At 52.2% G+C, this 16275-nt stretch overlaps 1 protein-coding gene across 1 annotated transcript; it reads left to right on the top strand.

Moving 5' to 3' along the window:
- Positions 1-8930: 8930 nt before the first annotated feature.
- Positions 8931-12629, top strand: LOC117797339 (E3 ubiquitin-protein ligase TRIM62-like). Its single transcript, XM_034648728.1, has 3 exons — positions 8931-9030; positions 9574-9985; positions 11958-12629. The coding sequence occupies exons 2-3, from the start codon at positions 9578-9580 to the stop codon at positions 11985-11987; spliced, it is 438 nt and encodes a 145-aa protein (XP_034504619.1). The 5' UTR covers positions 8931-9030; positions 9574-9577; the 3' UTR covers positions 11988-12629.
- Positions 12630-16275: the final 3646 nt, after the last annotated feature.

The following is a 16275-nucleotide window of genomic DNA, read 5'->3' as shown; positions in this document are numbered from 1 at the left end:
AGCTTCTCCTTAGACCAAGGGCCCATTGTTTTAAGGAAATGCTTGGTTGCTTTGAGAGAGTACCGTGCAATGCCAAGTAAGTACATGCAGAACTGATTTCCCCACTCTTTCCGCAGAGGGACCTATGACCGTTTATCCGAAGTAACCGTATACTGGGGAGTGAAGAATAGCCAGATGTTTCCGTGGTTTTCGGATACAGAGTCTGGGCTGACACTAATACCAGGGCCTCCAAAATGCCGCTGCGGCCCAACTGTTAAAATAGGGATTTGGGAACGAGAGGGCAAATGGAGTGTGGCCGAAGCCCATCTCACAGCGGGTCCGTTGGGTCTGCAGACCCTCCTGTGATCATTTCCCCATCCCCGAAAACTGGGAAGACTAAACTTAGTAGCTGGTAGAAACCTCACATTGGTTTCTCTCTTTTTTTTTTTTTTTAAGATTTTATTCATTTATTTGACAGAGAGAGAGACAGCCAGTGAGAGAAGGAACACAAGCAGGGGGAGTGGGAGAGGAAGAAGCAGGCTCCCAGAGGAGCAGGGAGTCCGATGGGGGGCTCGATCCCAAGACCCTGGGATCACACCCCGAGCCTAAGGCAGACGCTTAACGACTGAGCCTCCCAGGTGCCCCCCTCATATTGGTTTCTTAATCCATACAGAAAGATCCATAATGGTAGGAAGGTCAAGTGGAGACACCTGAAATTGCATATATACCCCCCAGACAAGTTAGTTAATTTGCATTCTGTGGTGAATGGCAGAGATTAGCACTGCCCTCGAGATTTAAAGGATGTAGGAGCAGTAGTCCCTACAGTATTCTCGTTTAATTCAGATCGGCCACTGTAAAAATAAGAATTAAAACAAAACCAACAACCATGGGGGTGATGGTGTACTGCCATAGACCCCACAGTAGTCAATCGTAGTTTCGGGGCCGGATGTGCTAACTTTGCTAAAACACACCGGGGGGAACCTCTGGCACTTGGTATAGAGCAACTGTCCTGGAAAATCCATTTTCCTTCCCCACCCCAGTCATTTTCAGGAAGGAAGATCAGAAACAATTTGCATTCACTTGGAATGACAGCTGTACACATTCAGGTTTGTGCCCCAGGGCTATGTGAACTCTCCTACTCTGTTCTGCCCGTCCTCAGAACTTCATACAGGTTCTGAGAAGTACTGCGTGAATGAGAGCATATGAATCAGACCTGGGGAAGAGGAAGTGGTAAGTCCCCTGGATGCCCTCCCAGATACATGAGCAGGAGGGTGGGAAATACCAAGATTCAGGGATCAGATACAGCAGTAAAAGTTTCAGGGGGTCAGTGATCCAGGACATGCGGAGACATCCCCTCCAAAGTAATTGACAAGTAAGTGTACCTTGTATCTCTTACCACCAAGAAAGAGGCACTTGGTGGACCTCTGGGTTTTGGAGACAACATATACCTCATGTGGGAATACTGCTCCAAACCATTTCTCAGATGCCGTGGTGATAGCAGTATTCATAGTTAGGTAAGGACCCATACCCCATAGGAGGCTTCAGTGCAAACCTCTAGGAATAAGAACATGCTTTCTTCCGTATTTGTTTTTGTTTGTTTGTTTGTTTGTTTTAAAGCATTCTCCTATCTACTGTGTCTTTGAGTCAAGTCCCTCCTTTTTTTTTTTTTAAGATTTTATTTATTTATTTGACAGAGATAGAGACAGCCTGCGAGAGAGGGAACACAAGCAGGGGGAGTGGGAGAGGAAGAAGCAGGCTTCCAGCGGAGGAGCCTGACATGGGGCTCGATCCCATAACGTCAGGATCACGCCCTGAGCCGAAGGCAGACGCTTAATGACTGTGCTACCCAGGCACCCCTCTTCCGTATTTGAAAACCAACANTAACGTCGGGATCATGCCCTGAGCCGAAGGCAGACGCTTAATGACTGTGCTACCCAGGCACCCCTCTTCCGTATTTGAAAACCAACACCTGGCGTGCTACTGGGTTCCGTTTTTTAAAAAGATTTATTTATTTATTTATTTATTTATTTATTTATTTATGAGAGAAAGAGCACAAACAGGAGGAAGGGGCAGAGGGAGAGGGAGAAGCAGACTCCCCGGTGAGCAGGGCGCCGGAAGCAGGGCTCCATCTCGGGACTCTGGGATCATGACCTGAGCCGAGCAGATGCCCCACGGATGGAGCCACCCAGGCGCCCCTGCTACTGGGTTCTAATAGAGACTGAGCAATGACCATGGGAGACCAACTGACCGTGTGGCCAGAGCTTCCCATTTTAAGTTGGGGGCTGTCAGATCCACCACGTCTCAAGTCAGACAATTGCAACAGCAAACTGTCACGGGATGGGAAATGGGACATTCAAGACCAGGCCTGAGCAGGCCCCAAAGTCACAAATGAATTACACAAGCAGGCCAGACCCCCTGCTGTCACTGTTTTTTGTTTTTGTTTTGTTTCCCCCCCCCCCACTGAAGCCTCTCCCTCTGCTCACAGCTATATGTCGGGGGGATTCCTCAGGACGAGCCGCAGGGGAGGATGCAACGTGGGCCTGGTTTATGGGCAGGTCAGCACAATAAGCTGGTAAAAGACCAAAAAGCAAAACAGAGCTTTTGCTGCACTGCAGCCCCACCCAGGGGTATCCTGCAGGACAGTGGAAAGGGGAGATTGTCCCAGGAGGCAGAACTCAAGCAGGTGCATCAACTTGCTTGCAAAGGGGTCGTGGCCTGAGAAAAGGACTCCAGGCAGTGGTGAGCGCTTTGGCTGACTCATCAGGAAACTCCAAAGGGCAACACTGAAAAATGGAAATTCAGGAAGTCTGGAGAAGAACCCTGTGTACCGACCTCTGAGAGAAGATACAAAATGTATGAGCTTCTCTCATTTCGATGTCTACCAGAGGAGACACTGGACACCCAGATAGACACGATGACTCACCTGGAATCCAAACGAGCGGTCCTCTCACCTCAGCCACCTGGGGACATGCACGACGGGTCTGTGAGCTGAGAGGCCGTGGGGGCAGGGATGGAAGCCGTGTGTGGCCCGACAGCACCGGCTCTCTCTCACTACAGCGGATCCAGGTACTACTGCTGCTAAGGGTCCAGCCTCTTCGAGCAAGATTGATGGGCACTCTTGATGTGGTACCACCCCTCGAGGACAGCACCCAGCCACATGGTGTCAGGTTCATTACCGTGAACCCCACCATCAGAGGGGCCATGACTCTTCTGTGACTTCATGAGATGTATACACGTCTGCCTTCTTCGTCCCCAATGTCATGGCTAGCATTACGCTCCGAGGGTTCCCGGAATGTCTAATTTATAATCACGGGATTCCCCCACCGTGACCATGGAGGAAGGGAGCACATGACCCTGTTATCCCTGGTCCTGTTATGTACCATATCAACCAGAAGCAACCATACTAAAAGATGTCGGAATAATCACTTGAAGGGCTAACTAAGGCGTGAGCTAGAAGATATTGTTCATGAGCTAGCTGAAGGTCTATTTCTATACCTTGAGCCAACAGCCATCCTGTATATGCTATGTCCCTGCTCCGGGGAATATACAGGGCAGGAACAAAGGAAGTGGCTCTCAGTGTCCTGCTTGGTAAACGTATGCTTTCTACCCCAAACCCTTAGGCTCTGTTAGACTAGAGATCCTAGTTCTCCGGGGGTAGGGGGAGAACACTTCTACCAGAGGGCACGGTAAATCTTCCGTCGTTGCCCTCTGTGCTAGCTGGCTTAACACTGCAGCCTTATGGCGCTGCCTCCCCTTCCCTGGATCACTTTCCCAGCCAGTAGTGTTGCTTACACTTCCCAAATAAACTATTTTCACTCGGCTTCTTATCCCAAGGTCAGCTTTTGGGATAACCTCTGCTAAGACACATGCGGTTCAAGGACAACGCTTTGAGAAGCAATGATTTAGACAGTGAACTCATTTGTATTTTTTTTTAAATCTCTCTCCCTCTCTCACCCTGCCTCCTCCTCCTCCCTTGTGTGTGCACACGCGTGTGTGTGTGCATGTGTGTGCGCCCGAGCATGTATAACGTGAAAAGGTCTATAAGGATATAAACGAGTATTGACAATAGTTCTTTCTGGGTGGTGCAATCATGAATATTTCAAGTTTCCTTTTAGTTTTTGTCTGTATTTTGTTTTTCTGCCGCAGCGACCGTGTATTAGCAGCTCTCTTTAATTGGCAATTAGGAGATTATTAGTGACTCCAGTGAGTGGCAGGGAGCAGAGCCAGGCTGCTGGGGTTGATGAGCCGCAGTGGGGGGGCGGGGTGGAGGGGACGCTTTCAAAAGGCTGGGGTGGGGAGAGGCAAGAAACGAGGTGGGAGCCAGAGGAGAGGGGCTGTTTGCAGAAGCGGGAGCATGCTCACAGGCTGAGGGAAAGGAGCCAGTGCTGAGAGAGGAAACACAAAGACAGTGGAGGGGGGATCATCGAAGGACTAGGGTCCCAGAGGAGGTCTGAGGGGATTAGACCCGGGCCCAGGTGGAGGAATTCATTCTGAACAGAAGGCACACTTCACCCTTGGGCTCGAGGAAAGGAAATGAGGGTGAATAGAGTTAAAAACCCATTGACTTCATCCATGTGTTTATATCACACCCTGCCTCATTTCACAAAGGACTTGAGGCCTTCTGTAGTGAAGTTGATAGGTGGAAGGGGACTGGAAGTTGAGAAGTCCCCCCCCCCGCCCCTGCCCCCGAGAGGGGGGTCCCTTTTCTTCATGGAAGCAGAGGCAAGGTCCCCCACATGGAAAGGAGCAAGGGTGTGTCCATGGGGCTTGAGGAGACAGGCAAAGGTTTGGAAGGGGGAGGGATGGAGACCCCTGGATGGAGCTGAGGGCCCAGATCTGCTCCAGGCTGCCCACCGTGGAATCTTCTCCAGCAGCTCAAGGTGGAGAAGCCCGTGCCTCCTCCTTGGTCTGGTACTAGGCGAGTCAGTCACCCTGCTGAGCTCCAGGGTCCTTATCTGCAAATGGGGAGAAAAACAGCAAGCCTGGAGGGTAGTTGTGAGGATTAAATAAATCCATGCCGCAAAGCACGGAGCACAGGTCCCGGCACACAGGACCAGCTCAGTCAGTGATTCTTCCTGCCCCTCCCCTTCGGAGCAAACCTGAGCCCGGGGACCCTGGATGGCTGTTGGTACCTTGTGGTGATGGATGCTGTCGGATACAACAATTTTAAGTACAGTCCACTCGTTACTCACAGTAGCTCCATTCCATAAAGTTGCACAAAGACTGAAGTAGGGAATACTGAATCATTGCCCCTTGAGAAAATACAGCGCTCCTGTGAGCCTCTGGCCATACTTTCATCAACCAATCAATACATAACCTTGTTTTATGTGTATTTCTGTTTAAAGACACCTTATCTAATATATATTGTTGATTCATTAGCATTGAACCCATGGCCAAGAGCACCATAAGTCACGCCAGAACGAAGCTTGTCTACCCCACGTGTGTTCTCCCTGAGGCTCATCCCAGCCTCCCTGCACTTAGGAACTAGACAGCCCTTCAGTGCTACCCTGGGGGGCCCATTTAAATAGAACATAACCAAAAAAAAAAAAAAAAAGCCCCAAAATGAGAAAAACGTGGCACTGAATAGACCATGAAAAAGACACTTGTTTACAGGATGAGGACGGAAACATGGCAGAGCGTTGCTTTATTGGGCCTCACCTGGAAACATGCACATTGGGCAACTCTGAATTTTCCCAACTCCGTGCAGGCGTGGATCCTCGCGTGACAGCGGGAGTTCCTCAAGCATTGATTACAAATAGATTTACAAGTAGGTGAAGGGCACCTGGGGTGGCTCAATCGGTTAAGCATCCCCTTGGTTTCGGTTCAGGTCATGATCTCGGGGTGGTGAGATCGAGCCCTGTGTCTTGTTCTAAACTGGGTATGTAGCCTGCTCAAGGTTCTCTCTCTCCCTATCCTGCTGCTCTCTCTACCCCTCTCTAAAGAAAAAAAAATTTACAGCTAGGTGAATTTGTAAATACGGAATCCATGAATAATGATGTTTGACTGTGTCTTTATTTTTTCTGATTATAAAATTAAATAATAAACAGGCCTATACACACGATGTCCCCTCCATAATCCTAGCCCACAGATAAACACGTTGGAACTGCTGCAGAGTTCTGCAGATCTCTGCTAGGCAGGTAATGCCTGAGTGCGTATGGGTGACTGTGTGTCTGTGTCTGAGTGTCTGTGTGTGTGTGTTTTCCACTCAACAAGATCTCTTGGATGGTTTTCAGAAAAAAATTCCTGAAATAATTTTTTACAGTATGGATGGAAGCAGTCAGCATGCACTGCGGTTGGGACCTCCCTGTCTCAGTTCAGACCCCTTGACCGCACAAAGCTGGGGAAACAATGATCCAGAAAGTGCAATGCCTTGCCAAACTTAACTATCATCAGCAGTTTGAGTGAGTGCCATGCTCTGCATCTTAGCCGAGAAGGTGTAAGGTCTGCAGAAGGACCGGTAGAAGGTAAAAAGACTAAAAGCAGAAGACACTGCAAAAGGTTAAGAGACTGACTTACAGCCAGAGAAAATCATATTCCATACACTTGAGAAGGGGTTGGGGCTCCGGAGCAAGGGGAGCTTAGCCATTTGAAAGGATTCAGACAAGAGCATAACAGTAACACAGCTTCTTCTAAAAACAGCAGTGGGATAGCACGGGGTGCACCAAGCTGCTGCAAGAAAGAGACCCAAAATACAATGGCTTACCGAAGATGGACGTTTATTTCTCTTTCTCTAGTCCACGTGGGTGGGTGATTCCTCTCCATGTCATCATTCAGAACTCAGGTTCCTTCCTTATCTTTGCTCTGTCAGCCCCTTTAAAGCATTATTGAAGCTGGGACCCTGGCACATCTGTGTTCCAACTCGAGGGAAGAGGAAATGGAGCATGGCAGAACACAAGCCCAATGCCTTAAGGACTGTTTCTATTTACGTTCTATTAGAAAGGACTTAGTCACAAAGCCACACTCAGCATCGAGAGCAACTAGGAAGTGCGGTCTCTAGCAGACCAGCCATTTGGCCAGCTATATTCTATATTGCTACAGAAGAGGAGAGGTGACATGTTGAATAAATGAAGCCCGTCCATCCAGCATCAAGCCTTTTTTTCATTTCTTTTCAAATGCTTCAATAATTTAGACCCTCCCCTCCTTACAAAAAAATATATATATTGGGGATGCCTATCAGTGTGTTCTTTGGGATTCTTTTGGTTGCCAAGTGACAGCACATCACTATTAAACTTACTTAAGCAATAAGGCGGACCACCTCCTATACCCAAAAGTCTAGGCTCTGCGTCAGAGCGGCAGCCCTTCTTCCCTAGGTCTCTCCCAGCCTCAGCCATGTGTTGGCTGCATCCTCAGACTGGGAGCAAGTTAGCTGCTGCAGCTCCAAACACAACCACCAAACACATCCACGATCGGGAAAAGGGGCCAGAGTTTTTGGAAGGGAAGAGATCCTTAGCGGAAGTCACTTCCCACCAGAGGTTTGACCTCTAGGTTTTTCCGGACCTGTATCACATGTCCAGCCCCAAACTATCACCGGCAAGAAGAATGCAACCACCCCAATGGACGTGAACCGAAAGGGGACTTACTCCAAGGCTGGGCTGGGGCCAGCCTTCCCTTGGTCACATGGGGAAGGGACTCCCCTGAACAAAATCAGGCTCTGACTGTAAGAAAAAGTGGAGGAATGGTTGTGGCATGAGTTATCATCTTGTTTCTGGCAATGATGGTGGCACGGGACCAGGTCATGATGTGGAGGGTACGGAAACAGCAGAGGAGTAAACTTTGAACTGTTTCTTAAATTGTGGTGAAGACATGTCTGGAGAAGGCAGAAACTGGGGAGCCGTGTTCAATGTCTCTCTCACCCCCATATCCAACCCATTACTAAATTCCATAGTGTCTGTACCATCAATACCCTAGCCTTCTCTCCTTCCCCAGGGTCTCAGCCCCAGTTCAGGTCTCCTGCAGGCACGATGACAACAGTGACTAACTGGGGCCAGTCTCTCTTCCGCAGCCTATGTCTTTGACGCTGTTATTCAGCTACATAGCTGTAATGTATACAAGCACTGCGCATATGCAGACATACCAGAAAGGATCCCTGCTTTCACCTTACAGATGGTATAATGAGCATCTCCCTCACTTCCTGAAACCCACACCAGACCAAGTCATTCCTCCACTTGAAAGCCCAGTGCCTTGAGGAAATCTTTTACAGTGACCCACAACACCCTCCACGCCTTGCCTTCCCCGCCCCACCCCACCCCCAACAGTGCAGAACTACTTGCACGTCCCTCCAAGTGCCCTCCCCTTTCACGCCTCTGTGCTTTTGCTCTGGCTGTCCCCTCTACTTAGAAATCCCTTATCCCCTCTCCATCCGGCATAGAAGATAAGGTCTCCTATTACTCTCTCCTCTCCCCTGCTCCACCCTCCCTATCCGACACACACACACACACACACAAATATAGCACTCCGGAAATGTTTGCTGAATGGAGGCTACTCCTTGGGTCTGACAGTAGCCGGTCAGGGCTTTCTTAACTTCCCCCCCAAGCACTCCATAAGAAAGTGAAAAGTAAATCTTGAACTTGCCCTAAGCAAACAGGGCATTCTCTAGAGCTTATCTTTACGTTTTATGCAAAGGTTGTATTCTATACAGATTACAGGACATATCCTTGCTTGCTTTAATAAAAAATATTATTTTCCCTAAATCTTCACGTCGATGATCCAGAAAGATGCTCCTTGTTTACTCGTTATCCTCTTAAATTAGCTGTCTTCACCCGCCGCAGGGACCCGAAGCGAGACGCGCATGTTGTTCCGTGCGCAGATACTGAAGGAACAGCTGGGTTTTGGTCCCGGGGGAGTAGGGGAAGGGTGGGGGCGGAGAGGGGGTCCGCAGGCTGGAGGCCTGGCCCCGCCTCTCCTCTCCCCCGCCCGCCGCAGGGGCGGAGTCGCCCGGGCCCGGCCCGCGGGGGCGGGGAGGGAGTCACTGCCGCCGGGAGCTCGCGCTCGGCTGGTTCCGGGTTGAGAGGCTGCGCTCGGACCGGAGCAGTGGCCGCCGAACCGGCAGGGGTAAGGGGCCACGCCGGGCGGGGTCTTGAGGCCGGGATCGGACAGCTGAGCTTGCTCGCACCCCTCCTCTCCTCTGCCACGCACAGCCGCGGCTCAGCTCCGCCTGGCTTCCCCCTTCCGCAGAATTCCCCATCCCCAGCTTCTCCCCCTCCCCCCTCTGCACCCATCCCGGGATTTCAGCCCCCCTAAAGCCTCCGCCCCCCTTCTGGATCCTCTTCTCCCAGCACCCATCCCTTCACACTGTCCCTTCCTCTAGAACCTCCTTGCCAGGAGCCCCTTCCCACAGACACCAAGGCCCCCTCCCTCCAGCACCCATTGCTTCGAGTCACCCACTACCTGGACTCGCATCCCAGCTGGTCTCTACCCAGCACCTCTTCCTCGCGCCCCCCCTTCCCTCCCGGACAGCCCCCCTTCCTTCTGTAGCTCCTACTTCTGCCTCTCCCCGCCTGCCCCTCGCACCCATCCCTCGGTGCGGCCCCCGACAGCACCGCGCTCCCGCAGCCGCCCCCCTGCATCTCAGAGCCCCCTCTCCGCCGCCCCCAGCGCCATGGCGTGCAGCCTCAAGGACGAGCTGCTCTGCTCCATCTGTCTGAGCATCTACCAGGACCCGGTGAGCCTGGGCTGCGAGCACTACTTCTGCCGCCGCTGCATCACCGAGCACTGGGTGAGGCAGGAGGCGCAGGGCGCCCGCGACTGCCCCGAGTGCCGGCGCACGTTCGCCGAGCCCGCGCTCGCGCCCAGCCTCAAGCTAGCCAACATCGTGGAGCGCTACAGCGCTTTCCCGCTGGACGCCATCCTCAACGCGCGCCGCGCCGCGAGACCCTGCCAGGCGCACGACAAGGTCAAGCTCTTCTGCCTCACGGACCGCGCGCTGCTCTGCTTCTTCTGCGACGAGCCCGCGCTCCATGAGCAGCACCAGGTCACCGGCATCGATGATGCCTTCGAGGAGTTGCAGGTGAGGGTCTCGGCCGGCCGGGGGTGGGGTCCGGGCTGGACCATGGGCTGGGCCAAGTCAGAATTGTCACGGGGCGGGGCCGCCGGCAGGGTCAGGGCCCTATCAGAATTTGTACGGGACGGGGACGGGGCGGGACCGCGGCGAGGGGGCGGGTGCTAGGGGCGGGGCCTAGGGCCATCCGCACCTGGCCGGGTCTGAGGCCGACCCGAAGTCGGGGTGGGTCCTTGGTTGGGGAGGGGTCACCCTTGGAGTGGCACGGCCAGCACCAGTGAGATCAGAGCTGGCCCAGGTACAGGCTTGGGGCAGGGTTGGCGATGGGGACGAATCAGAACTGGAGGGCCACTTTCTGCGGTCAGGGGCCTGGACCTGAAGGCAGGGTCCACAAATGAATGGTTCAGGACAGAGTTGGGACGAAGACAGAGATGGGAATGGGAACACTATCAGGTCTAGACGGGGGGCGGGGCCGCCGTCCAGAATGGGTGAGGACCGTTTGGAATAGCTGAGGGGCAGCCTTGGGACACGATGGGGCGGGGCTCAATCAGGTGTGCGTCAGGAGCTAAGGGGGCAGTACCAGGGCTAGATTGCGCTGGCCAGGCCAGGGTGAAATCTGAGAGACAGTCTAAGTTATGGCCATCCAAACTGCAGAGAGGGTGAGTTTGGGTGCCAAGGCCTAGGCCAGGGTGTGTGAGGGGTTAAAGCTGGGATCAAGTCCAGGTACTGTAAGAACTATTTTGGGTTTAAACCAGAAGAGAGGCCAGGTTGACAGTGGGAACAGAATTTAAAACTCAGGATTTGGAGAATAAGGCCCTGAGGTGAGGTGATTCAAGAAAAGGGAGAGGGGTGGATCTGTGGGAGTCTCCAGAAGCTTTGGTGACCTCCTTGGCTCTGTCACCCTTATCAAGACCTTTGAAGACAAAATGAAACAGTATATGCAGGGTAACCTGAGCATAGTCAGCCTAGGACTATAAATGATCTCCCTTAAACCTTCCCATCTTCACTGACCAACTCCTACTCAGTTCTCAAAGCCCTGCTCAAATGTCCTGTTGGTGTAAGGCCTCCCCAGTCTCCCCTGGGGAAAAAAAAAAAAAAAGGCATTGGAGCTGTATTTCCTCAAATATCCTCTGTTAATAATTATGCTGTTTTAAAAATAGTGTTCCAAGATCAGCTAGCTATATTGGGGAGATATAGAATATTCTCAATATCCCCTTGGAGGATTCTCTGTGTACATTTTGCGTATTAAAGGTTTGGAGAAATCTTGTAGCAAAGAGATCCATTTAATGTGTTTACTAAAATGGCACCCAAGCTTATTTAAGTGTGGAAGTCTAGAATCTTTTTCTCCACCTAAACCATTTCAATTCACCAGTCCTATGTCTTTGGCCTTGGGATACCAGTCTAGCACACAGTTCCCAAAGAGTAGGGACCGTCTCTGATTCATCTTATCTATAGCCCCAAAGCCTGGTACATCNTATTGGGGAGATATAGAATATTCTCAATATCCCCTTGGAGGATTCTCCGTGTACATTTTGCGTATTAAAGTTTTGGAGAAATCTTGTAGCAAAGAGATCCATTTAATGTGTTTACTAAAATGGCACCCAAGCTTATTTAAGTGTGGAAGTCTAGAATCTTTTTCTCCACCTAAACCATTTCAATTCACCAGTCCTATGTCTTTGGCCTTGGGATACCAGTCTAGCACACAGTTCCCAAAGAGTAGGGACCGTCTCTGATTCATCTTATCTATAGCCCCAAAGCCTGGTACATCAGTATTCATCAGTAAAGTTTGAAGAATGAGTGAATGAATGAATGAATGAGTGACCAATTCTGGCCTGAGCTGGCCCAGACTGTGGAGCCTTTGGAAGCAGATTTTTCACTCATTTTTTTTTAATATGCAGTGAACTAACTTGGCAGGTAGTGAGCTCCCTGGCCCTTGAGATGCTAAAGCAGGAGCTAAATAACTACTTTCCCTATTTTGTAGGAGGTGTTCCCCCCACCACCGCCGACATGAGTCTCTGCAAGTCAGCCTGAGCTTAGCAGGTGCCTGTGGATGACCCTTGGCCCAGCAGAAATGGCCCCATGTTCACCATCTCTCCCTCCCTGCCCCTTTCATCCCCAAACCATGACTGACTCCCTCCCAGTCTGGCTCTTTGAGGATGGAGAGCAAGAACTGGGGGCTCTGGTTGCTTGCACAGGTTGGCATCGGCCCTCTGTCCCCAGAGCATTTTGTGCCGGGCCCTGGTATCCCCATCTCTCCATCTGTGAAGTCATATAAACAGGGAGGGGAGAAATTTTGACACTGCTGGGTGCAGGTTGTGAGGGTTTGAAGGGACTCTGAAACCATCTGTCCAACCTCTTCTAATATAGATGTGGAGACTGAGGTCCAGAGAGGTGATGTGACTCCCCCAAACCCCCACTACCAGACAAGAGAGAGCCAGGCTAGAAAGCTCCGCCTGCCCCAGGCCAGATCCCTCCTCTGCCACTCAGCCCCTCCTCTCCCCATCTGACTTTCTAGCTAGAGAGGCCTCTGTCTTCTGAGCCTGTGTTTCCCTGTCAGCAAACCAGCAAATCAAAACAACTGTGTTTCGGTTTTTTACAATTCTTTCCACATCCTGGGGAATGCGGGAGAAATTAAAGGTATATTTTCTCTAAATGTTATTGAAACACTGACTCCTCAGTGAAAAGAACACGACAGCCACTTACCTACCTTCTAGTGTACTCTCCTCTGGTCGGATAGTCTTGGGTTCCAAACCTTCCTCCAGCCCTGTGTGACTCCGCGAGTCCCTTCATGTAACCCTTCATGCTCTGGTCTGTAAACTGGGGTCACAGTGATTCTTTCCCACCAGGATTTCAGGAGGCTGACCTGAGGGGGACCAGCTGTTGGAGATGCTTGGCACAGGGGAGGGGCAGAGTCAGCGTGCACTCCCATCCCTTCTCCTACCTAGGAGACCTCAGGTGCCCAGCTGGGCAAATGCCCACACCGGCCTCTCTTGCCTGAAAGGAGGCCTTGCTTTGGAGCCTCCTTTGGGCTTGGCAAGAAGGTGGCAGAGAAACATGCCTTCCTCACTGGAGAGGGAAGGGCTCCTGGGTGAGGTTCAGGCCACTCTGCACCCCACCTGCCTCTCTCTTCATGTGGGANGTCAGCGTGCACTCCCATCCCTTCTCCTACCTAGGAGACCTCAGGTGCCCAGCTGGGCAAATGCCCACACCGGCCTCTCTTGCCTGAAAGGAGGCCTTGCTTTGGAGCCTCCTTTGGGCTTGGCAAGAAGGTGGCAGAGAAACATGCCTTCCTCACTGGAGAGGGAAGGGCTCCTGGGTGAGGTTCAGGCCACTCTGCACCCCACCTGCCTCTCTCTTCATGTGGGATAACACAATCAACAGAGCAGGGCTCATTTGCTATGTGTGCACTGGGAATGAGGCCGAGCCTGCCCGGCACACCCCCGTCCTCTCCCGGCTGCTGGTGGTTCCGTCCCCAGGGCTCCTAGAGCCTGGGCTTGGTCCTCTCTCCTGGAGGGTACCAGACTCCGAGCTGGCAGAGCCTTGGAGATCTTTTGGTGCAACCGTCACTTGACAGATGGGGAAGTGGCAGAGGAGGAGGGAGGGGACCTTGCCCCCCCGCCCCCCCGCCCGAGGCCAGAGGAGGGCTCTGCCTGGGCTCAGCCGGAGTCTCCTCACATCCTGCCTAGCGGTGGGCCTAGAGCTTTTACATTTATTATAAATCCTGGAGGCAGCAGAGCAGAAAGGTTAAGAACTCTGGCTCTGTACTGGGCAGCTTCAATCCTGGTGCTCCCATGTTCTGGCAGTGTGGCCTTAGAAAAGTTAACTTCCATCTCTGAGCTTTGAGTCCCTCGTTGTCAGCAAGGGGGGGTGGATGAAGTGAGATGACATTTGCAAGAACTTAGTACTGCACTCAGCACAGAGCAAGCACTCAGTAAACGACAGTTCTAGTATGTTATCATGCCGCACGCTATTGACATCTGGGCCAGGTACCTCTTTGTGTGCAAGGCAGTCTTGTGCGTTGGAGAATGTAGTATCTCTGACCTCTAACCACTAGCGCTAACCAGTAGCACTTCCCACCCCCCCACCCCTCCCATCCCACCAACCCGTGACAACCCAGAATGTCTTCAGGCTTCCTCAAATGTCCCCTGGGGTCAAAATCACCCCTGGTTGAGAACCTTGGCCTAGAGAAGCCCTACTCAGCTTTCCAGGCTCAGCTCAAATGTCACCTCCTCCAGGAAGCTTTCCCTGACCTGCCAAGCAGAATTGCTTTGAACTTGATTCCAATACTGGGGTCAGATCCTGGCATCATCATTGATGAGCTGTGTGTCCTTGGTCAGGTCACTTCACTTCTCTAAGCCTCCATCTGCTCACCTATAACATGGAGATAATATGACCCCCTGGGAGGATGTTCTAAGGGTTAGGGATGCTTTATCAAAAGTGCCTGCTGATACTATGCCTGGCACTGAGTAGCACACAATTTTCAGTATCTTTATTGTTTCTGATTATAAAATTAACATAATCAACAGAGCTATATAATATAAAAGTTAAAGTCCCCCCCATAATCTCACCCCATAGAAAAACATCATTAGAATTGCTTTGTGATTCTTTAGAATTTTTACTGTGTAAAGAGCATGTGAGCGTGTGTATGCGTGTGTGAGTGTGTGCATGCCCCCCCTTTTTTTTCACTGCTGAGCACTGGACCGCAGAGCCAAACGGAGGGAGGGAACCCCATCTCAGAAGTCTGGGGCTTCTCAGCCAATACCTTTTGGGCCCTGGCGCATTGCCTGAGACTAGACTAAGCGCTTTTCTTTTATTAGCTCATTTAATCTTCATAAAACCCTGTCGAGTGGGTCCTGTCATTTGCTCCTTTTCCAGATAAAGAAACAGGCTCAGAGGAATTGAGTGCCTGGTTCGGTCACCCAGCTGGGAAATGGCGGGGGCAGGATTAGAAGCCAGTCTGACTGGGCCACTCACAGCCTCCCAGCTGCCTCTGAGGGCCAGGTTGTCGTCCTCCCCCTTCCCTCCCTCCCCGCTGCCTGTCTTTGCATTTCAGGTACTCAGCGCAGGGTCAGGCTAGGACACGTGTCTAGGCTAGCTGAGGCACTGAAGGCAGGTGGCGGGATGTCATCTTGGTCAGACTTGCATCCGGCCTGAGACTTCAGCTTCCATGCCTCCAGAGAACGGATCCCATTCAGTCCCAACCACCCCCTCCAGGCCTTATGTGACCACTGGAGCCTTTCCCAAGGCCTCTGTCCTGCCAGGGCAGACGGTGCTGGATCAGCCTTGGCTGGGAGCCCTGACAAGCTGGGCGTGGTGACCCAGAGACACTGAGACAGCCATGTGGGGAAAGAGCGGGGGTAAGGGGCCTGGGTTCCAGTCCTGGCTCTCACTCCTTCCAGCTGAGCTGCGGGCGCTCCCTCCCCTCACCCTGTCCCAGTCTGGGCAATAGAAGTAACAAGACTGGCCACTTGATGTGTAAAGAGGGAGGGAGAGTCGCTGCCTGTCCAAACAGATCACAGCTGTGAAGCCGCTTTATGTGGAACCACGGACAGGGAAGCAGTTGTGTGCGTTCTAAGCAGCCTCTGCTGTTGCTTCTCCCAGCAGAGGAGGATTTATGTGCAAACAGCAGTCTCCGTGGAGGCTGGCAGTGAGTCAGACTCCTCACAGGTGTCTCTGGGCTGCCAGGAACGTTCACCCAGGACACCTTGGCTAAGCACAGGCCACGGTGTAGGAACTTGAATTTGGGTGGCCTCGGGACGCTGATTTCATAGAAAGCAAAGGATCGGGTAGGCAGTGACAGCCACAGACAGAAGAACAACGCTAAGAAAACACGAGCCAGAGTTTATCAGGCATTGGCTGTGTGTGAGGTGCTGTTCCGGGCGTTAACTCCTTTTTCCTCTCCCAGTTCCTGGTGTGGGACTAGCCCCAGCACCATTTCACAGATGAAGACACGGAGGCTGAGAGGTTCCGTAGCTTGCCCAGGGTGGAGTGGGTGTGGGAGGATGTGAGACGGATACAGGTGGGAGCCAGAGCCGGGAGCTCAGACTCAGGTCTGTCTGGCTCCGAACTCCCCCTGCTCACCAGTGTCCTAACTGCCTCACGCAGCACCCGAAGGCTGAGGGGCGTCAGAAGCCATGACACAGCATCGCCTACTTTCCGGACCTTGAGCTCTGCTTGGACCCTGGGGTGGGTGTGGAGGATTTGGAGGTGGGTTCCATCTTGAACTCAGGGATTCACTCAGTCATTTTTTCAGTCAGCACTCCTGCTGCCAGGCCATGTGCTGGGCCCGGGAGAGAGCC

This window comes from Ailuropoda melanoleuca, chromosome 2 (assembly GCF_002007445.2).
Source record: "Ailuropoda melanoleuca isolate Jingjing chromosome 2, ASM200744v2, whole genome shotgun sequence".
NCBI lineage: Eukaryota > Metazoa > Chordata > Mammalia > Carnivora > Ursidae > Ailuropoda > Ailuropoda melanoleuca.
The sequence above is the reverse complement of the archived record's forward strand: the minus strand, read 5'-3'. Positions and strand labels throughout refer to the sequence as shown.